Source organism: Vulpes vulpes, chromosome 3 (genome assembly GCF_048418805.1).
Source record: "Vulpes vulpes isolate BD-2025 chromosome 3, VulVul3, whole genome shotgun sequence".
In the NCBI taxonomy this organism is placed as follows: domain Eukaryota; kingdom Metazoa; phylum Chordata; class Mammalia; order Carnivora; family Canidae; genus Vulpes; species Vulpes vulpes.
The window spans coordinates 124,777,104-124,800,398 of record NC_132782.1 but is presented as its reverse complement, the minus strand read 5'-3'; the positions used below and the strand labels follow the sequence as shown (position 1 = coordinate 124,800,398).

Here is a 23,295-nt window from a genome sequence, read left to right as displayed (position 1 = left end):
AAAAAAAATGTATTCAGACCTTCAGTTGAGAATTACATAATGTAGGGATCCCTGGGTGGCGCAGCGGTTTGGCGCCTGCCTTTGGCCCAGGGCGCGATCCTGGAGACCCAGGATTGAGTCCCATGTCGGGCTCCCGGTGCATGGAGCCTGCTTCTCCCTCTGTCTCTCTCTGTGACTATTATAAATAAATTTAAAAAAATTTTTTAAAAAAGAATTACATAGTGTATATCATATAAAGAAACAAAATAAATGAACATCATGAATGTTTTATTTTTCCCATGTTAATAATTTTCTGTGACTAAACATTTCATTTCTAATTTTCTTTATTTTTACATGTGAGTTAATTTTTGTTAAATTTCTAGTTTTGGGCAGAAGAAGAGTAACGGAAAAAAAGGGAGCACTGTAATCCTAAAGGTTTTTCTTACAAGATGTCAGAAACTACACTCAGCATAATTTTTCTTCCTAAAGAGATACCCCAACTTTCTTATTCCCCATATTGCCATTGTCTCTTGTTTTTATTGAGAAACGGCATAGTAGAACGGAGGAAGGTAGTGGCTTTTAAGTCAGGCAAGAACTCAGTTACCTCATCTGTAGAGTGGTATTTTATCTAACCCATAATGTTGTTAGAATGAAATAAAAGTATATATAAAGCCTTTGACACATAGGCTGCTTCTTATTTTTTCAGTAACTTTTCCCTCCCATTTGCTTTTCATTCAACTAGTGGCTTCCCTGTAATTCACTTGCTGCCATTGAACAAATTGGTGCCATGTGGTTTGAGATCAGGTCTTAAAAGAACTTGTTACACATTTTCTAGAAAGATTCACTTTGTGAGAATTAAAATTTCCCTAGTCTCCCAGTCTCCTATCTTAGATAAAATACACTTGTCTGTAAAGGATCTAGTCATCAGGTACATGTGGCAAACAGTGAAGATGCCTCATAGTAATTAAAAACATGGACTTTCAAGCCCAACTTTCTGTGTTCAGTTTCATTTTTGCCACATACTAACTATGTAATAATGTACAAGACATTTTATTCATGAGAAAGAGAGAGAGAGAGAGGCAGAGACACAGGCAGAAGGAGAAGCAGGCTCTCCATAGGGAGCCCGATATGGGACTCCATCCTGGGACTCCAGGATCTTGCACTGACCTGAAGTCAGACGTGCTCAACCACTGAGCCACCAGATGTCCCATACAGAAGACTTTTAATCTCTGCCTATAAGAGCATTCTTATAGGGTCATTCAGAGGAATAAAAGGAAATAATATCTGTAAAGTGTCCAATTTAGTGCCTTGTGACATCATAAATGCCAAGTAAATGTTTGGTATTATTAGTATTTACTCATTTGCATAGCATCATACAAATCTGAAAAGTTATAGGAGATAAAATTATATGAAGGGATGTTTTAAAATGTAAATATATGAATTTTATTGAGACTAAAATGTGGTATGAGATTTTTATTTATTTATTTATTTATTTTTTTAGGTATTACATGAAACTTTTCCTAAGCATACATTTCTGATGAATGGCTTGATTCAAGGCGTAAAGGTAGGATTGACGATATATATGCACACGTACACACACACATACGCTTTCATGTGTATAATTCTGCTGGTATATTAAGTTAATTAATGGAACATTTCACTGTTAATTTTTTACAATTTGGATATATCTTGAGGGATTACTCAAAACTTTTAAAATGAACTAGGGTTTCAATATGATTTTTTTCATTAAAAAAATTATTTACCTGTATTCGTTGGTCATCTAAATATAGTTTGACTCAAATATAGCCAGCAATGTATAATGTTAAACCACATCATAACAGATTTCCCCCCTGATTATGTCTTGGCGTTTTTATTTCAGAGATTGAATACTTTTATCAACTAACAATAAAAATATGGATTGAGAGAAAAGAACTATTTTTAAAAAATACATAGATATAAAACTATATGGTAAAGTCTTGATTATTCTACATACTCTTTACTCTTGATTCTGTTTGACCAACAAGGTTTATAAACAGGTAATTAGCCTGTGGATATAAAAACAGATCATTAACATGCATCTTTCTAGCATTGCTAATGTAGAATTATCATGATTGAGAATTCATTAGAGCATTCATATGAACATGCACCAGAGCCCTGCAGGTGATTCTAGACAATCTTGAGAAAGCTTTAAATTATATATAGACAAAGGAGTTATCTAGTTTGATGATATTATACTTATGTTAGAAATAAACTTTTAAAAAATTATTCTATGATAGTGATTTCTTTTCGTCTCATTGGTATTGGTTGTATACATTTTTTTCATTTACTTTTTTTAGGGTTTGTTGTCATTCCTCAGTGCCCCACTTATTGGTGCTCTTTCTGATGTTTGGGGCCGGAAGTCCTTCTTGCTGCTAACAGTATTTTTCACATGTGCCCCAATTCCTTTAATGAAGATCAGCCCATGGTAAGTGCATAATTAGATCATAACAAATAACGTTCTGTTCATTGTTTTCTGAATTCCTTTATTTCTATCACCTTTTTACCATCTTACCTATGTAGGTTTTAACTTTATTCTTCCAATATTATTTGACACAGATAAGAGGGCCCTTAAAAATATAGTGGCTGAATAATAGTTCATAATGATTTTAGAACTGGATGCTACTATAGTAAGTGTGTAGACTATTGGCTAACCTGCTTTTGGATTTCACAGCCCCAAATAATAGTTGCTTAACATCAAGGAAACTTACTTCTCTGTATAAAAGAAGTCAGGAATTGAGCAATCCAGAGCTGGTTTGGCAGTTCTGGGGAACCAGACCTTTTCTGTCTTTGTTCCCTGCCATCCTTTACTAACACCTCACAGTCCAACAAGGCTGTTTGAGCTCCAGCTTGCATCACACTGCAGGCAGCAAGGTGGAAGGAGTGGCCAAGAAGAACACACCACCTTCCTATAAAGAAACTACATAATTCCCACCCAACCTCTGCTTACATCTGTTTGGTCACATTCCAGACACATGCTTCTTCTTGTTCCAAGATGCTGGGCTCATGGCCACCCTAATTAAAATTAGGATTCTTGGGGGGATCCCTGGGTGGTGCAGCGGTTTGGCGCCTGCCTTTGGCCCAGGGCGCGATCCTGGAGACCCGGGATCGAATCCCACGTCAGGCTCCCGGTGCATGGAGCCTGCTTCTCTCTCTGCCTGTGTCTCTGCCTCTCTCTCTCTCTCTCTCTGTGTGTGACTATCATAAAAAAAAAAAAATTAAAAAAAAAATTAGGATTCTTTCACTGAGGAGCAAGGGAGGGAAAGCTCACAATGAGAATGATTTGTAAAGAAGTTGTAGCTTTATTAATTCTCCTAATGTTCTACTGAGTGTTAATGTTTGATAATTCTGCATCCCAGATGGGCTGTATTTCCGTGGTTATCTAGAAGGGCTAAGGGTATATAAGAGGCGCGATCTTCCTCTTATAGGTTAGTTAGATACAATTCTGAAGGCCAAACCCTTGATTAATGCTAATCACCCAAATGAAATCTTACCAGAGGAGTCTACGTGATGAACAAAAAATTTTCTGTGGAATGCAGTGTGTTAGGAAAAATTTAGTGAGCAATAAAGCCCTAGTGTGATATTTTGAAAGTTCATTATGATTACATATGAGTTTTTAAACTAAACATTTGGGACGCCCGGGTGGTTCAGTGGTTGAGCGTCTGCCTTCGGCTCAGGGCGTGATCCTGGGGTCCTGGGATCGTGTCCCCCATCGGGCTTCCTGTGGGGAGCCTGCTTCTCCCTCTGCCTCTGTCTCTGCCTCTCTGTGTCTCTCATGAATAAATAAATAAAATGTTAAAAACAAAACTAACCTAAACATTCAACATTACAATAGAAATTTCTTATTCCTGGCCAGTTATTTTGAAATCATACATGCCAAAATGAAGTTTGCTTTTTAAAATAGCTTTTGTTCACTCCGGACAGTAATTATCTATTCTCCGTTTCATTTATGAGTACTGCTTGCCACACAGGTTCCTTCTGTGTGAAGACTGAGTTGTTTGTTTTGCCAACATTTGAAAAGCTAAATATAGCTTATGGAAAAGCATCTAGTTTCTATATAGAGGCATAAAATAAATATAGAGTAACTCTCCATTTCACCCACTGAATTGTGTGTTTTTTGTAGTGGTGTGGTGGGAAATGCTAATGGATCAATTATAATAGACTTTAGTTTGTTGTTTGATGCTGTTTTTAGTAGAAACAATTACAAAGCCATTTAACCAGCTTGACAGTTGGGTAAAATATTGACCTGGATATATTATCTAATTTTAAGTATTCCCGCATGGTAGCTGAATTGCTTTTGAAGTGCAACTTCTTACACTGTATTTTCATATTATCTTTGGCTTATGATTTTTTTTTTTGGCTTATGATTTATAGAAGAATTAATCCATGTACTGTGTTAGTAAACCACTGATTGAAATTAGCTATTCTTACTCGAACTCACTTATAGAAATAAAGGAAGGTTAATGTAATGGTAATTGTTCTGTTTCTTGTCAATTGTCTTTCCATCTTAGGTGGTACTTTGCTGTTATCTCGGTTTCTGGGGTTTTTGCCGTGACTTTCTCCGTGGTATTTGCATATGTAGCAGATATAACCCAAGAACATGAAAGAAGTATGGCTTATGGACTGGTATGTATGTTTAGTCTTTTTCTTTGTATATGTGGGAAAATAGTGTGTTTTTAAATTATTTCATATTACAAGGAGTAAACGTTTTTTTTCCGCAAAACATATATTTCATAATAAAGCCATCCATTCCATTAATGGATGACTTACATTAAAATTTTTCTTCAGGGCAGCCCGGGTGGCTCAGCGGTTTAGCACCTGTGTTCAGTCCAGGGCACAATCCTGGAGGCCTGGGTTCGAGTCCCACGTCGGGCTCCCTGCATGGAGCCTGCTTCTCCCTCTGCCTGTGTCTCTGCCCCTCTGTCTCTCTGTGTCTCTCATGAATAAATAAATAAAATCTTAAAAAAAAAAAAAAAAGGTTTTTTCGGTACAAAGCCATGTAACTATCAAAAGGTCTGATACTTTCTTTCAGTATTAGTCTTATATGTCAGATTTAAAGTTATAGAATATTTTTACCTTTTAGGAAATTTTTTGGAAGGTTACTAAATATAAGGAATTATTTAATGTCATAAGTTTAAATATTACTAATAATTAACAGCTACTCTAAAACGCAATAGGCTAATATCTAGGTCAGGGATCAGCAAAATGTTTCTGTAGCTTTGTGGGCCACATGTAGTCTCATATTCTGGTTTTGTGTGTGTGTATCTCTTTAATGTGTAAGGTCCATTCTTAGCTGGATTTGACCCAGAGGTGGCAGTTTGCCAACTTCTGAATATTGTTTTGGGAATTTTAGTATTCCCAATAGGTAGTATAATCTATTGTCTATTAAATCTAGGAATAAAATAGCTAACACAGGCATGCTAGTATACAGACCATTATTAGATAGCCAGAAGTAGGACAGTGATGCATGTCTCAAATATGGGACAAGAATCTTTTAATAAATAAGAGCTGAATATTGTGTCAGGCTGAATCTTAGTTTAAGAGACTGTCTTCTTTGGGCAGCCCCGGTGGCACAGCGGTTTAGCACCGCCTGCAGCCTGGGGTGTGATCCTGGAGACCCGGGATTGAGTCCCAAGTTGGGCTTCCTGCCTGGAGCCTGCTTCTCCCTCTGCCTGTGTCTCTGCCTCTCTCTCTCTCTGAATAAATAAATAAATAAGTAAATAAATAAATTAAAAAAAAAATAAGAGACTGTCTTCTTTGATTCAAAGGACACAGAGAATCCTGGAATTAGGAACTTTGAGAGGAAATACCTATTGTGAGAAACTTATGAAAAGAACTAATGATTTCAGTTGTAAACTTAGAACAGTAAAAAGTACGAAGTTGATGATGGCCAGGAATTTTTTTAACAGCTTTATTGAGATATAATTTACATACTGTAAAAATCCATTTTATATGTATAGCTCAATGAATTTTAGTAAATATATACGGTTATACAACCATGACCACAATCCAGGTTGTTTTTGTTAAAGTATTTTGTCAGAAATTAACAACTTCCAATCTGGAGGCTTTATATATTAAAGACATATTCTAGCCAATGAAAAGTAATTCTTCTTGACATAATACAGATGCAACTACCAGGGGAGAAAGTGCTCTCTATGATCCTCTTCTGTCTAACCAGAAAAAAAGGCCACTGGATGGGGAGAATGGAGAAGGGGAAGGACACAGAACACCTGCTTCTAATTGGATCTTTCTTTGCTCACTACCTTGAACATATGATCTCTGTGACTCAGATACCGCAGTGACCAACCTTTGCAGCAAGAACCATTGCTCCTTTGCCTACTCAGGTTCCAGAGCCCTGCTCATACCAGGTTTTTCTGAGACCACAGCCCTCTGCATTTAATTTGCTAAAGCTGCCGGGAGTGCCTGGGTGGCTCAGTTGGTTAAACATGCAACTCTTGGTTTCGGCGCAGGTCATGATCTCAGGGTCATGGGATTGAGCCCTGTTGGACTCCACACACAGTGTGGAATCTGCTTGAGATTCTCTCCCCACAGCCTCCTCTTCCCACTTGCACATGCTCTTTCTCTCTCTCTTTAAAATAAATAAATAAAAATAAATAAAAATCTTTAGTTTTCTAGAACTGCCCCAATAAAATACCACCACAATCCAATTTTAGAGCATTTCCATCAGCCCAAAGCCATCTGCCATCCATCCCCACTTCACCTCTCATCTCAGGCAACCAACCACCAATGTACTCTTTATCTTTGTAATTTTGCCATTAAAAAAAAAAAGATATTTATTTATAGAGCATGTGAGTGGGGGCAGAGGGGTGGGAGAGGCAAAGAGAGAGAGAATCTCAAGCCGACTCCACAGTGAACTGGAGCCCCATGTGGGGCTCAATCTCACAACTCTGAAATCATGACCTGACCTGAAACCAAGAGTCAGAGATATTTAACCCACTAACCACCCAGGCGCCTCTGTAGTTTTGCTTTTAAGAGAAATTTCACATAAATTAAATAATACATGTAGTCTTTTGTATCTAATTTAACATCTTTTATTTATACTGATACACATTTATCAGTAGTTCCTTTTGATGTCATATTCCATTGTATAGAATGTACTCTTTCTGTTCATCCATTCACCATCTGATGAACAAAAAGAGTACATTTGGGTCAATAACTAGATGTTTAAAGTTACTACAGTGTTACATACCTGTGAAATAATTGACCTTTGAAAATTGAATTGCTTCTTTTGAGCAGTTATTAATAAACAGCTAAAAATAAGCACTGCTTTGACGTTAACTCCTCCATCCAAAAGTCAAAAATGACATAGAAACAATAAAAAGCAGAGTGGGGAGCAGAACCTCATGCACTACATTAATTTCTATTATCCTCCACAGAGCGTGGTCTCTGTCAGGTGTTACTTGCTGTCACTTCTGATTTTCAGGCCATTTTGTCTAATAGACCAGACATGTCTAGGATTAAGTTATTCTTCACCTGTGCCCTCTTCAATCTGCATCTTCACCAGAGATGTGGACTTCTTAGAGTTTTGGAGAGACCTGGTTAGCAATGTATTCAAAAGCCGAGGATCTGTGATCCCATCCTTCTTCACTGTGCCACCTAAAGAGATCACCTAGTTCAGTTTTGTACTAGCACTTAACTCTCTTACTGATGAGAAAATAATCTCCAAGTCTTTAAGCTTGACCATCCATAATATGCATCAAGGTAAACATTTACTTCATTTTAATTTTAATATTGGGGAAAAATCACAGTGACAGTAAATTTCTCTAGAGCATTGTTCTTTAGGCTTCTTTCAGGCCATTACATTGTTTTTGTTTGTTTGGTTGGTTGGTTGGGTTTTTTTTGTTTTTTTTGTTTGTTTGTTTGTTTGTTTTTTAATTTAAGAATCTAATTTTCTCTTCCTGCAAAAGAAGAGAATATAAGAAAAATGGCACAGGTGGGATCCTGGAAAAGGGGCGTGCAGCAGTAATTGGCATAAATCTGAGTTCTGTGGTGCTGAAGTAGTCAGGGTGTCCTGACTAAGGTCTTCCTGTCGTCTTGGACTCGTTGCAGGTTTCAGCAACATTTGCTGCAAGTTTGGTAACCAGCCCTGCAATCGGAGCTTACCTCGGACGAGTGTATGGGGACAGCTTAGTGGTGGTCCTGGCCACGGCCATCGCGTTGCTGGACATTTGTTTTATCCTTGTTGCTGTGCCAGAGTCATTGCCTGAGAAGATGCGGCCAGCATCATGGGGAGCACCCATTTCCTGGGAACAGGCTGACCCCTTTGCGGTAAAAATTTTATGCTTTTTCCTTCTCTTCGGCAAAAAAGTGAATGTATGGTTCAGTGCAATATTAATATTTTGCCGTGGATGTTTCTTTGGAGAAAACAGCTTGACAGATTTTTAAAAATATCTTGAAATACTTCTCTGAGTAGTTTGGGGAGGATGAAAGACATTAAAAAAGACAACTAAGTGTCTGTATGTACACTGCCAGAAGATAACACTGCATATTTTTAAGAGCAGTTCAGTGTTTGGATATAAAACCTTATATCAGTCTTTTTCTTATTCTAGTCCTTAAAGAAAGTGGGCCAAGATTCCATAGTGCTGCTAATCTGCATTACGGTGTTTCTCTCCTACCTACCGGAGGCAGGCCAATATTCCAGCTTCTTTTTATACCTCAGACAGGTAAAATTCTATTTTACCAAGATGGACTTTTCTTCTATTGTTTAGTGCCTTAATAACAAAAATATTTATTTATTTATTTATTTATTTATTTATTTTTAATAACAAAAATATTTAATCTTGAGAGAGCCATAACGGAGTTTTTAAATGCTATTTTGTAAACAATGGCTCACTAGAGTTAACTTCCTGTGTAGAAGGGTTGATGTTCCTCACGCGTATCTGTTAAGACTTTGGCTTATGCAGAAAGATGCAGTTACCCTGTCAAGGTATGTGGCTTGAGTTTATGTATTGCTTCTGACGTGATAGGATGTTGTAATCCATCCACCTACTCCAGGCCCTTTGTGATGTAGAACATGTTCCTTTTTTCTCCTTGACATTAATCTTACCAAGCAGGAGCAAGCCTTTATCATTACCTGTAAAAAGCATGAATCGGCAGTGTTATTTACACAATGATTCTGAGTGCTTGATATCTGTCTCCAATTTATTAAATCTAGGTCTAAATTAAGGGACTTAGATTTGCCTAATCTAAATTAGATAGCTATTATTTTTAGATGTTAACAGGTGTTATAATTGTGGTTCTCAGTGAAAGCCAGATTCTTCCTCTGAATAATTTTTGGTTATAAAGTAGTTGTATTTTGTTTTTCTGGCCCATTTAGTGTTAACATACAAGTAGTTGCATTGGTATGGTATTTATTGTACTTTTGTATTTATTAGTGTTGCTTTTTCTGGAAACCTTCTAGATAATGAAGTTTTCACCAGAAAGTGTTGCAGCATTTATAGCAGTCCTTGGCATTCTTTCCATTATCGCACAGGTAAGTCTCTTTTTAGTTAGAGTGATGAGATAGGTCGCTGCTCCTGGTTGACTATTCAGGTGGGGCCTGAAATGATACCTAAGTGACATTTTCTTGGTGGAGTCACCAGTGTCAGGAAGCTGAGGTGTGTAGGTCTAGAAACTCAGTAGTTTTGTTAAGTATCATTAGTCTTGGATTAGATTTGGGGGACCAACACTTATCAACCACTGTGTAATCTGTAAACCAGAAGGATGGTTTATTGATTTACACTAGACTATAAACCTGCATAAAGTCAAAAATTTTATATTAGTCCTTAAATAGTTACTGAGTACTGCCATGTGTCAGGCCCTAGGGGTGTAGCAGTGAACTTGACTAAATCTCTACTGTTGTAAAGTTTGCATTCTTGTGGGATAAGACAGAAAATTCATAAATATGTCCATGTGAATGTTATCGGGTGTAATAAAATATAAAAAAACATGGTGCTGGGAATAAGGAGTGACTGGGGGCTGGGTGTTATTTTACCTGGAAGGATTGGGAAGGCGTAGCTGATACATGGTAACATTTGAGCAGAAACAGAATGATAAACAAGCCCTAGGAATATCTGGAGGAAGAGGATTCTAAGCAGAAGGAAGAGAAATAAAACTCTAAGGAAAGACTGTAGCAGGCATGTGTAAGAAACAGCCAGGAGCCAGCATGGCTCTGGCACAGTGGACGAGGGACTCTGGCACAGTGGACGAGGGAGAGACCTTTGAGAAATGAAGTCTGAGAGGGGGACCGCTAGATCATCCGGGGCCTTCCAGGTTATCCTGAGACTTGACAGGAAGATAGGAAGCCATGAGAGGGTTTTGAGCAGAGGAATGACATGAAATATTTATCCTGGAAACCCAGTTGGTAGCCAGTGGTTGTTTGATGAGTAAGATATTAATCAGTCCAGGAATTTGGATTTTCATAGGAGATATTTCATTGTGGCCTCAAATCTCGGTTCCATGACCAAGTACTATGTTCCAGTGATCAGAATTTTCTGTCTTTCTCCTTTCTGTGAATAAAGCCCCACCCATTTCTTCCTGTTTGGCTTTGTTGTTTCTAGACTTTGTAGATGATCTGATCTAACACTCTTTCCCACCTTAGATCCAGTCTTCTAGATTGCAGCTTTCTTCGTTTTATTCTGTCCTTCAGAAAATGAAAGGCAGGGTCTATTTAATAGGACTCCTAAGATGTTTTGCCATCTCTTAGGTGTAGGAATTTCTCCTGCAGATCTCATCATTTATGAATTTTTGGTAGGTTTAGTGACAAATTTCAAATTTAAATTCTATAATATACCCATAGCACCCTTCCCCCGCATATATGGCATTGAGTATTAGTATTATTTCTAACTTCCATTTTTATCTTCAAGTTCTTTCATCAGGAATAATGTTGCATTAAGTATGCGTTCCTGTCAGAAAAGTGCACTTTAGCTTTGGAGGAAAATATATTGTTGCCTATATGTAAAAATGGCTTTTTATTTTTATTTATTTATTTAGTTTTTAAATAAGATTTTATTTATTCATGAGAGACACAGAGTGACAGGCAGAGACATAGGCAGAGGGAGAAGCAGGCTCCCTGCAGGGAGCCCAATGTGGGACTCGATCCCAGGACCCCGGGATCACGACCTGAGCCAAAGGCAGATGCTCAACCACTGAGCCACCCAGGTGTACCTAAAAATAGCTTTTTGAAAAACACCTTTGGACACATAACATCAAGGAAGATGTGTAAATAGAGTAGAGCTTGAAGAATTACTGAATGTTAAACCAACTTCAAAGCCTCGGATAAATCCAGCCTGGTCATGATGTCTTGTACGTTGCTGAGATTATATTTGCTAATATTTTAAGATTTAGATGAAGAACACAAGCTAACATTACTATAAATGGCACTTAAGAGATGAATAGCTCTTAAATGTTAGTAAGTTCCATTTCGTATTTTACTGATCGTGGAACCCGCCAGTGCCTTATAAATTAGGGCAGTAATGCTGCTGACTGCTTGAGTGATGCGAAGGCGCTTTAGAGGAAATTTTCCCTCTGCTCAGCAGAGGGCACTTGGCACAGAGGATGCAAGGTGGAAAACAGTGTAAGAGCTGATAAGCCTGAAGGGAAGCCCTGAATACGGGAGGGGGTGTGGCTGGGTTTGTATTTCGAGCCCTCGTGGCGCCTTGAGTCTGGGAGGAAATGAGCTGCCAGCCAGCCAGCCGGCATCGACGGTACAGCAGACGGCATATGCACAGCCCACGAGGACTATGGTCCTTCAATTCAATGATCATTTAGCTTTTGAGGCCTCGTAGATATTTAATTTTTGAGATGAATTTTCACATTTAAAAAAGTGAGAAAATTAGTTGGACTTAAAAAACAGGTGAATGGGGGGGGCAGCCTGGGTGGCTCAGCGGTTTAGTGCCGCCTTTGGCGCAGGGCATAATCTTGGGAGTCCCGGGATTGAGTCCTGCATCGGGCTTCCTGCATGAAGCCTGCTTCGTGCCTCTGCCTGTGTCTCTGCCTCTCTCTGTGTGTCTCTCATGAATAAATAAATAAAATCTTTAAAAAAAAACCAAAACAGGTGAATGGAAGTATGTAATGCATATAGAAATACTGATACATTGCTGTCATTAAATGAACTAAAATATTAAGTATGATACATAACCGCAGTGTTAGAAGGATCGTCTTGTATTCTCATTCTCATGTCAAGTGTGCAGTTGAGAATAACTTATTTCCTGTTGACCTCCACACAAGTGGAGGACTTGTGTCTTTACCCCTCCTCTCTAGCAGCACAGGGCTCCTTCGGGTCCTCATTTTTGCCTGTTTGTCTTACTGCTTGCCCTCGTGCCTTTGTTCCTGCTGTCCTTCTTGCTGTCCCCTCTGCCCTATCCTTTCTCCGAGTTCCTGTATTAACCGGGGCATGTCTCTATCCCAGTAGAGAACATACTATATTATTGCTTTTACCTCTGTATATTTTTTATTATTTTTGCCTCAGTAGATTGTAAGTCCCAGTAGAGCTCTGAATAGACCGTGAGGTCAGGATTTTATCACATTCGTGTTGGTCACTGCAGCACCCTGCATGGTGCCTGCACCCCAGTGAGTGCTAAATTAGAGGTCATTGGTTTTTCCCCATGTTTTTAAAACTTGAAAAATGGTGCCTGGCTGGCTCAGTCAGTAGAGTGTGCGACTCTAGATCTCGAGGTTAGGCATTTAAGCCCCATGTTGGGTGTAGAGATTACTTAAAAAAAAAAACAAAATCTTAAAACACACATACTTAATTTTTTAAAAAAGAGTTTATTTCTTTATTCATGAGAGACACAGAGACAGGCAGAGACACAGACAGAGGGAGAAGCAGGCTTCCTGCAGGGAACCCAATGTGGGACTCGATCACGGGACCCCAGGATCATGCCCTGGGCCGAAGGCAAATATTCAACTGCTGAGCCACCCAGGCGTCCCTACATACTTATTTTTTTAAAATTTGTAGTAAGCATTTAAAAATTAGGAGGTTATATGAAAATGTGTGTGTGTAGCTTCTCCTCCAAAATTTAAAAGATCTGGAAACATGGACAGACCCACTCTCCATGGTTGCTGTGCCCTATGGGGCTTTTAGTCCCCCTTGCTTCATTGGTGCCACTAGGCAGGAGTTCCTAATACTTGCACTAAATAAATGTTTACACGAATGCAGGGATATTGTTGGACACACTTTTTCCTCAATGCTGTCATCTAGTTCTCTACATGTGGGTTACTCCCAAATTTCTGCCTCCAGGCCAGTCCCTGAGCTCCTGTTTGACATACCTGCCAGGCATCTCACACTCAAAAAACTAAAATCTGGATTCCTTCACACTGTTCATCTCATTGATGGGCATCACCATCCTCCTTGTTGTCAGGGCCATGATAAACCTTGGTGTCATTTTTGTTGATTCTTGCCATTTTTTTCTCCCTACCACATATTCAGTCCATCAGATTATCACCTGTTTCCAAAATCCTTTCTGAATTCAAGCATTTCTCCCCATCTCCATTATTAGTAGCCAGTCTAAACCATGGCCATTGCCTCCATCTGGTCTCTCCACTTCAATATTTGTCTCCCTACAGTTTTATTCACCACTTGGCAAAGTAATTTTTTTTAATGAAAAATTTTAAAAAGCTTTTATTTGAGAGACAGCCTGCATGAGCAGGGGGAGGGGCAGAGGGAAAGAGAATCTGAAGCAGGCTCCACGCTGAGCATGGAACTCGTCCTAGAGCTCGATCCCACAACCCTGGGATCATGACCTGAGCCAAAATCAGGAGTTGGATGTGTAACCAACTGAGCCACCCAGGTGCCCCTGTAAAGTGAAATTTTAATACTCATCTAAAATTTACTTTCCAGTGCAACCAGAATAAAACCTAGACTTGACGTGACCTCATTTTGTCCCATGCTGTTGAGTATGCTGCAGTCTTGGGCCTTTCGCACTTGGCGTCAACCCTCGCTTGGAGCACTCTGTTCCCTGAGATAGTCACACAGCGCCACCGCCCCCCTTCCCTTGTCCTCATTCATCTGTCACCTCAGAAGGAGAGGAGCCTCACCTTCCCATCCTGGTTCAAGCAACACCTCTATCACGCTACATCATTTCATTTTTTTTTTTTAATAGCAACTACAACCTGCAATTATTTTGCTAAACCAGTAAACTTATATCCATCTTTCCCCCAAGATGAAGTATTCTGTTTGCTGACCAGTACTTTGACCGATCCTCTGACCCTTGCGTCAGTACCCTTAGACCTAGAATAGCAGTGGGATATAGTAGGAGATTGGCAAATATTTGGCTAACTGACCAAAACTGCTATCAGTTACCTTTTAACTAGCTGTGTACATCTTGGTTAGGTAACTCATTTAACCTTTGGGACAAAATGAGTTACACTAAATTAAGAAATACCAAATAAGGGCAGCCCCGGTGGCTTAGCGGTTTAGCGCCGACTTCAGCCCAGGGCATGATCCTGGAGACCCAGGATCGGGTCCCACATCGGGCTCCCTGCATGGAGCCTGCTTCTCCCTCTGCCTGCGTCTCTGCCTCTCTCTGTCTCTAATAAATAAATACAAAATCTTAAAAAAAAAAACCAAATAAGTTTTGTCTAGCTCACTATATAGTAATTTGTCCCATTATTATTGAGAATATTGTGACATATTTAAAATCACATACTTCCCATACTTATTAAGAACATACAGTAGCTGCTTAGGGATACAAACGTACAGATCTTTAAGGAAGGTTCCTGCCCTCAGAGAAAATCAGTGTTGCTAGTTAGGGTGTCCTGTATAAGGAAGTTTTTCTTTGCTGACTACTTACCCTGGATGAGTTCCCTTTTGTGGTTGTGATTGTTGAGAAGAATGTAATCCAGCAAGGTTCCATGCCTTATGGAATGCAGTCTTAAACTAATGATTTAAGAGGAAATCTGAGAGAAGGAAACTATGAGTCTTAATCATTCAAGAATCCTTATAAGAACCTTCATTTGCTTTCCACTGGCTTGTGATTATAGCTGATTAAACTCAAATGATGGTCTCAATTTAAAGAATCTTATTATTTTTTAAGATGTTATTTATCTATTCGTGAAAGACACAGAGGCAGAGACACAGGCAAAGGGAGAAGCAGACTCCCTGTGGGGAGCCTGATGCAGCACTGGATCCCCAGACCTGGGATCACGATCTGAGCCAAAGACAGCTGCTCAACCACTGAGTGAGCCACCCAGGCATCCCAAGAGTTTTAAGCTTATATTTGATAATTGTATATTTATGTCAGCCAGTCATCAACTAATGATTTCCTGAATTACTTTCACTTTTTCCTCTGGATTTACTAGCTATCGTAATACATTTCATATTTTCATTTGAATGGCAAGAAATATTGTCTGACACCCTCAAGTTAATGCCAAATTTCTATTAGCTTTGAAAGAAAAGGAAAACCCATCCAATTCCTATATTGTTTATTTATTTATTTTAAAAGATTTTATTTATTTATGAGAGATAGAGAGGCAGAGACACAGGCAGAGGGAGAAGCAGGCTCCACGTAGGGAGCCCGATGCGGGACTCGATCTCAGGACTCCAGCATCATGCCCCGAGCTGAAGGCAGACACTCAACCGCTGAGCCACCCAGGTATCCCTGTTGTTTTTTAATTTAAATTCAATTAATTTAACATGTTTTTGGGTTCAGAGGTAGAGGTCAGTGATTCATTAGTCTTACACCCAGTGCTCATTACGTCACGTGCCCTCCTTAATGTCCACCACCCAGTTATCCTGTCCCCTCACCCTCACAATATTGTTTATTAAACACTTAATATGTGCTGAGCACACACTTTATGTAAATCTCATCTCATCTGTCCCAGATGACAAAGTTTTGAAGTAGGTACTATTATTGCCATTTTGTAAGAGACAGAACTGTTCCAGAGTGAAGTAACTTGCCCAGGGTCACACAGCAAAGAGCTAAGATTATGATCCAGGCTCTTTCCAGACTGTTCTTATGCTGTACTTTCCCAAATCACACTTGTTATACCTGTTTACTGTTTGTAAAACCATCTTGCTTTCAGCAGTAATTTAGATGAAGGATGTAGAGTACGTCCATCAGGAGTTTTGTTTTGTCAGGGAGAATATGGACCCTAAAAACCTTAGAGCTATCACATAATGGATCTCCAAGTCCTTAGTTCAAACCTTTTGATGCTATTGCTTACAATCTCTGATTTGTCAGTCGAAATGTACTGAATAGAAAGTTCTTTTCTGTTTTCAGTTTTCTTTTTCCCTGAATCTGGATCTGTGTCAGCAAAGGAACCTTTCATTCGCTCTGTATGACCTGGAGTAATCTCAAGATACATTTGGGGCAATTGTTGAAAAGCCAAAATGTAGAAAAGTGGTAGTAGTCCTTTTTCTATTACAGATTGAAGGAAGTCACCAGATATTTTTTATTTTTATTTTTTAAAAGTTCTTTTCTAGTAAACCGTTCTATTCTGGTTTTTCTTTTCTAGACCATAGTCTTGAGTTTACTTATGCGGTCAATTGGAAATAAGAACACCATTTTATTGGGTCTAGGATTTCAAATACTACAGCTGGCATGGTATGGCTTTGGTTCAGAACCTTGGTAGGTATATTTTAATTTTAAAAATTTTGATGTTTGCCTTTCCTTTTTTTCTGCTTTATTGAAGTATAATTGACAGACTTTTTCTTTAAAGATTTAACATGAGCACGCATGTGAGTGGGGGAGGGGCAGAGGGCAAATCCCCAGGAGACGCCCCCAGAGTGCAGAGCCCCACGTGGGGCTCCATCCCAGGACCCCGAGATCATGACCTAGCCGAAGTCAAGAGCCGCCCACCCAGCTGACTGAGCCGCACAGGCTCCCCTAACTGACAGACTTTTATTACATGCTACTCATGAGGCTTGTCATTATGAGGCTTTAATCTGTCCCTGACTATGCTTTTTATTTTCTCTCAAAATGTATATAATACAGATTCCTTGTGTATTTGTATATTCTAGAATGGCTTGAGGATAGGAAGGTGTGACATTTTATACCTAATGTGACAGATTAGATTTTTAAATGAGATTAGGTTCTAAATCTCTACTAAGCATTTAATCTGTATCAGTCTGTCATTAGGATAAAACAGGCACGCTCGAAGCTGCAAGGCCCTGTAAGCTACCGTTACTTACCTTGTTTTTCTGGTTAAAAAAAAATGTTAGAGCATCATCAGTGATCACCACTGATGAGAGACCAGAAGTTCGAGGAAGGCCAATTGTTTTGGTCCCAGCTTCATGCCGGAGAAAAGGCTCTTTGCTTTTCTTGCCAGTCCGATTTCCTCCAGGGTGATGGGCTGGTAGTGATGTGGACGTTAGGCTGGCGTGCACACACCTTTACACTCAGCTGGGCCTGAACTCCAGTTCCCACTAATGTTTCACTCACCTGAACATTCTCTGTTTGGATTTGGATAGGAGTAAGCATCAGGAGTGGGTTTTGATGTTTTGTTTTCCTGGCTAGTTTTTATAAAGAGGTGCTCACAATTTAAATTATCTAAAACATTTCAAGTATCAAGCCCAGGACGTCCAAGGTTTGGCTTAGGTCACCGTGTTCACACTGAATCACAAGTCTGGGGGAACACGGCGTGCAGGTTCTCGCTGGCTTGGGAAACCTGCAACGAGGGTTCTGGGTGTACTGCACATCCCACGTGTTATTCTGGGCGCACTTCACTCAGACCTTGGAATGACTGCCCGGAGTTCCACGGGAAGGGAAGGACGGGGCCAAGTGCACTTCTCCTTTGCCCGGACCACAGCCATCCTGCAGGAACAGCTGCCTGGGTTCAGGTATGCATTTTGACGGACCGGCACAGTGGAGAACGTACTTTTGTTTTGCTGCGTTTGGTTACAGGATGATGTGGGCTGCTGGCGCGGTAGCAGCCATGTCCAGCATTACCTTCCCGGCCGTCAGTGCCCTTGTCTCACGAACTGCTGATGCTGATCAACAAGGTGAGTTGGTTAGAACCCATGATACTTAAAAGCCCAGAATATTCTGATTATATGTTCTCTCTCCCTCCTAAGCCCAGGATTGTAAGTCTACCTTCAGAATAAAGATTTTAAAATTGCTTTCACTGTTAAGAGGAAAAGCCGATGCCAGGGTACTGTCCTCAGGTGGCTGTATAGAACCATGTCCCTCACTCTGAAAACGGGGCTTGTGTTTTTGCTAGAAAATCTACTGATGTAGGTCGGCCACCTTATATTCACTGTGTTTACTATGATGTGCTTGACACCTTGGACTTAAGTCCCCCTTTTATTTGGATCTTCGGTTTCAGTTATCTAAAGACCTTAGAAAACATTTTTATCTTAGGCTTTTGTGTTAGGAATATTTAATTCTCAAAGCGCTAACAGAGAATTCTTTGAAGAGGATGTGTTTTATCTAATTATAAGGAAGGAAAGGGGTGTTACAATAGAGCAGCAGCGATCACTTGGTTGATAAATGAGGAAGGAAAGGCCTGTGGCCAAAGCAAATTGCATTTTAAATTTGAGAAAAGCATAACTCAGACTCTGTACTTGATTTAATGGGGTCTTCACGTCCGGATAGGTCAGGTTTACCTCATCTCACATTTGTATCCGTTTACTTGGTAAAGCTGATGGCTTCTAAATACTTTTTAACGCCATCTTGGCAAACCGCTAGTGTCTGCTTAGAGGTTTGGTTTTGCAGTGACTTTGGTTTGTACTGGGATAAAAATTAGCGGTGCATTACAGAATTTGTGTAAACAATTTAGGTGTTGTCCAAGGAATGATAACAGGAATTCGAGGATTGTGCAATGGTCTGGGACCAGCTCTTTATGGATTCATTTTCTACATATTCCATGTGGAACTTAAAGAACTGCCCATGACAGGAACAGACTTGGGAACGAACACAAGCCCACAGCACCACTTTGAACAGGTAATTCTTCACTCACGTGACAAAAAAATATAGTTCATTTGGCTGGACCGAAAGATAAATGGTTTTGGGTCACTAACTTTATGGGAGATTTTAGATCTGCAACACTTAAAACCAAAGCTGAAGGGACCGTGCTCCCCTGTGTGCCCCTTTTTGCAATCAGCTGTACCTGCTTTTTCCCTCTGAGAATGTAAGAATTAGATATTCTAGTTTGCAACGGTACGCCCCGCGGCACCAGCAACAGCCAGCTGCCCATCGCCTGCTGCCTGCCTGTGCTGCTGTCTCTCGCCGGATGCTTCCGTACCACACCACACGGGTGCCCTGTGGGAAGCCTGCCTGCTGTAGGAAAAGTCAGTTAGGTGCCGATGACCATTTTTGTTCACTTGTTTGCTGTACAACTGAATATTAACGGCAGACATCCTCATTTTAGCCAATACAAACAGCGCCTCCAGTTCCTTGCTTGTTTAGCAGATCCTCTAGCCAGCTAAGACTACTTTTAAATAGATGTTTGTGGGCTGTACACAGGTTAGACTGGCTGTGCAAGTTTTTGCTAAGAATGATTGTAGCTTTGGGCTAAAACAAAGGCCTTTTTGATTCTTACGGTAACAGCATTAGCTGTGTGTTTCCCTCACTTACTAGTTACTAGAGAATATATTTAGCTTTTCAAACAAAGAAAACGGTCACAGATTCTGCTACTGTAGTTAACAGTGTGTGCTACTTAATTTTATTTTTGAGGTCTTCATGTTGAGCTAATGAGGTGAAGGCTCAGAGGATGTGTCCAGATTTTGTGCTGCAACTGACAGTCTGTTTTTGCATTGGCTGTTTTAAAAAAAAATCTTTTGGCTCTGTTCCTTGGATCAGTTGTTATCCTCAGAATTTTATAGTGAGAGTCTAACAGTGTCCCTTTTCTCCTGAAAAGTAAATGCATTTTCTAACTGTGGCTCTGATGAAGAAAGAGAGGATCTTGGCTTAGAATTCATAGTAATTTGGGATTACTACAGGATAAGCAGTTTCTTAAGAGCAGAGATGTCTGCGTGAAAATCCTAATTATCTTTTTCTTCCTCAGAATTCGATCATCCCTGGCCCCCCCTTCCTCTTTGGAGCCTGTTCCGTACTGCTGGCTCTGCTTGTTGCCTTGTTTATTCCAGAACATACCAATTTAAGCTTACGGTCCAGCAGTTGGAGAAAGCACTGTGGCAGTCACAGCCATCCTCATAGTACACAAGCGCCAGGAGAGGCCAAAGAACCTTTACTCCAGGACACAAACGTGTGATGACCGAAATCAGGAAGACTTTTCTATCACACCCAGGTCTTAGTTTTCACCTATAGTTCTGGATGTACATTCCATTTCCATCTACAATGTACTTTAAGATTGTCTTAAGAAATGTATCTGCATGAACTCCGTGGGAACTAAAGAAAGAACCAGAACCGGACAGTTTTCCAAAGATGTTACAATTTCTTTTGAAAAGAAACCTTTTGTTTATTAGCACCAATTTCTTGCCACTAAGCTTTTTGTTTTATTATACATCCTTTAATTAAAAACTATATACGTACCTTCTTAGATACTAGCAACGTCTCTGCTACCATTTCCTTCAGGTGTTGAGCTTTAACTTTATTTATGCTGACTCACAGCGAGACAGAGTACGTAGTATGGTTATGCACCTGTTCGTTTTAACATTGTAAAATCTTGGGTCAAATAATTCAAAGCCTTAATGCAGATGTACTAAAGTAAAGAAATGGTAAATGAATTGTTTGCATTAAAAAAAAAAACACTCAAGAAAATTGTACTAAATCTGAATCATGTTTCAAGCTTGTTTGTAGTAGTTTTATTTTAAATATTCACCACTGTTTTTGAAATGAGAAAATATCAGCCATTTAGAATTTAAATTGGGGTAGAGTCTGTAAATCTAAATGCTGGCTCGAATCTGTTCCCCAGCTACTTATACCACTATTCTTTTAATGTTTGCATAATCATAAGAACCTCAACACTTGAATACATAATCTAAAAATTATATAGTAAAGCTGGTAGCCTTGAAAATGTCAATGTGATATCTATATGTAGATAAATATATATAGTGGCCTTTCAGGACTGTCACAGTAACACTTTATTTACAGAGCTAATGTTTGTCCTAAATTTTCAGGACCCTAGAAGAGAGCTTTATACAATTACTGATGTGAATTTCTCTAAAGTGTATATTTTTGTGTCCAGTTATATTATTTAAAAAAGTGTTACTTTGTAAAAATTGTACATAAAGTATTGTATAGTTTACACTGTTTTCATCTTGTGTGTGGTTATTGCTCAATGCTTTTTAAACTTGGAACATTCACTATGGTTAAATAAGGTCTTAAAAGAAATGTAAATATTCTGTTAATAAAATTAAATATTTTAATGATTTTTTTTTTAAAAGAAAGTCTTGATCTGTGATTCCCTCTGTAAGGTCTGTTTTGGCTTTATTTGTTACCTTAATCATTTTTACAGTAACAAATCAAAGCTTTACACCTTTCTCCTTTCAATCCCCTTTTTTTCTCCCTCACTACAAAATACTCCTGTAGGAAGACAAAACGGAATTATTTAAATTCTAAGCACAGTCAATAGTTGCAGATCAACCCGGTTTGTTTTTATATACACGTCATACTCCATAAATACTTTATTTAACAAAGCTCAGTTTACAGAAATACATTAAGTGCGACCTTGTGATTATTAACACATGTACAACTGTACACTGCAGAACTGCAAAACAATTTCAAATAAAAAAGAACTCCCTGTATGTCATAAATCCCATCCAAACCCTGTCACAATGTTTTATATATATTACATAATATTTACAGGAAAAATTCTAAAATCACCAAGAGGCTACTTTCCAGATTATTAGTAAGTACTTTCAAGTTACTGTAACTAAGTATTCTTACTAATACTCATATATTAAAGTCACTGCCCAATAAGAGTTACTAAATTTTTTAGGATAAACCCCCTAGTTTAGACTGCAACTATCAGCAGAGTTTCAACGTATCATAAGACTCCATACTGTGGCCTCAGAAAAATATTAGCAAATACTAGATTCTTTGTCTTATCATGAACCCAGTGACATTGGTATTAATATATTGAATGTCTCCTCTGTGTAGTAAAGTTCTTAAAAAAGAGTTTTTTAAATATCACATGAGCGTTAGCAATCTTTGCAAAAACTGATCTATAGGTTTCATAAGAGAATGCCACTTGTATTGGGTGGTCATCAACAACAAAACAAAATAGGGATCCCTTGATTGGGTGAAATTCTTTTAACCTAATTTTTTACAAATACTTCTTACTTGAAACTGGTTACAGGAGAGAGAAAAAAGTAACTTTTAACAGTTACTTATTTTGCCTACTTTATTAAGCAAACATTAAAATGAACCTGCTCTGATATTATAAATATAATATTCATGATGTTCTTATTTAGTACTCATTTTTAAAACATTCCACTAATACAGATTTAACTGCGTAACTAATAAAACTCCAAAGAAAGAAATACCAGGTGAGTGTGGACTTTCTAGTAAGCATTAAAATCATATAAACTTTGCAGCTCAAATGATTTAAAAGCACTTTATACCTAATCTGTTCATAAAAATACATTGTCCAAATTATTTTTATAATTTATCAAAATTACTTAGTAGACTTGTTCAATAGCTAATTTAAAGATGTTAACAAGGAAAATATTTACTTGCTATGAAGGATTAATTTCATTCACTGAAGGTAATTTTAGGACTTTTCCCTTTACTGTAAATATCAATAATATAGATATCTTTGGAGGTAATCATTTTCCCTCATAATTTTCAGATGTCAAATTTAAAACTTTTATTTTACCAATGAAAATAAAGGAATTATTAACATTCTTTGGCTTCATATTATGTCTGAGCAGGTTTTCATTTACCTATATACTCAATATGACTAGAATGTCCCTTATTAGGATCAACTCTTTCCTTGGAACTTGAGAATTTCTAAGGACTCATTTAATAAAACTACTATTATTCTAAAATACCATGTTCCAAACTAAAGCGTCATTTACTCAGAATCTTCACTCCAAGCCCACCAAGTATAAAACTGGCTCCTCTAGCTTGCCATAAGACAACAGCAGTACTTTAAAAAGGATCCAAACAATCTAATACAGTAATCTCAAACTTTGAAACTTGCTGGCTTAGGATCTGTTCATGTTATTTTTAAACCATGGGGATTTCTAAAAGTTCAATAAAAAGTAAAAAGATAACACTAGCATTAACTGTTTGTTAACTGCCCAGGGAAGTATGCTGACGATGGAGAAGGGAGCACTGCGGGTTTTGAAGAGGTCTGTAAGGCTCCTAAAGTGCCATCTTTTTGATGGTCTGCAAATGAGGACAGAAAAAGATTATTTGTATTCACAAGTTATTA

The 23,295-nt window shown here is 38.6% G+C and overlaps 2 protein-coding genes across 5 annotated transcripts in view; one reads left to right on the top strand and one right to left on the bottom strand.

Moving 5' to 3' along the window:
• Positions 1–21,304, top strand: part of MFSD14A (major facilitator superfamily domain containing 14A) — a 42,221-nt gene extending 20,917 nt beyond the window's left edge. Inside the window, exons 3-12 of the mRNA XM_072754514.1 lie at positions 1,481–1,543; positions 2,316–2,443; positions 4,527–4,641; positions 8,086–8,304; positions 8,586–8,699; positions 9,437–9,508; positions 16,471–16,583; positions 17,859–17,956; positions 18,733–18,896; positions 19,960–21,304. Of these exons, the coding sequence (XP_072610615.1) occupies positions 1,481–1,543; positions 2,316–2,443; positions 4,527–4,641; positions 8,086–8,304; positions 8,586–8,699; positions 9,437–9,508; positions 16,471–16,583; positions 17,859–17,956; positions 18,733–18,896; positions 19,960–20,166 (1,293 nt within the window). The 3' untranslated portion in view covers positions 20,167–21,304. The remainder of the gene's footprint in view (positions 1–1,480; positions 1,544–2,315; positions 2,444–4,526; positions 4,642–8,085; positions 8,305–8,585; positions 8,700–9,436; positions 9,509–16,470; positions 16,584–17,858; positions 17,957–18,732; positions 18,897–19,959) is intronic.
• Positions 21,305–21,505: 201 nt separating this feature from the next.
• SASS6 (SAS-6 centriolar assembly protein) overlaps positions 21,506–23,295 on the bottom strand; it is a 42,037-nt gene continuing 40,247 nt past the window's right edge. For all 4 annotated transcript variants that reach the window (XM_072754510.1, XM_072754511.1, XM_072754512.1 and 1 more), the window contains one exon: positions 21,506–23,249. In XM_072754510.1, coding sequence (XP_072610611.1) covers positions 23,143–23,249 — 107 coding nt within the window. In that variant the 3' untranslated portion in view covers positions 21,506–23,142. The remainder of the gene's footprint in view (positions 23,250–23,295) is intronic.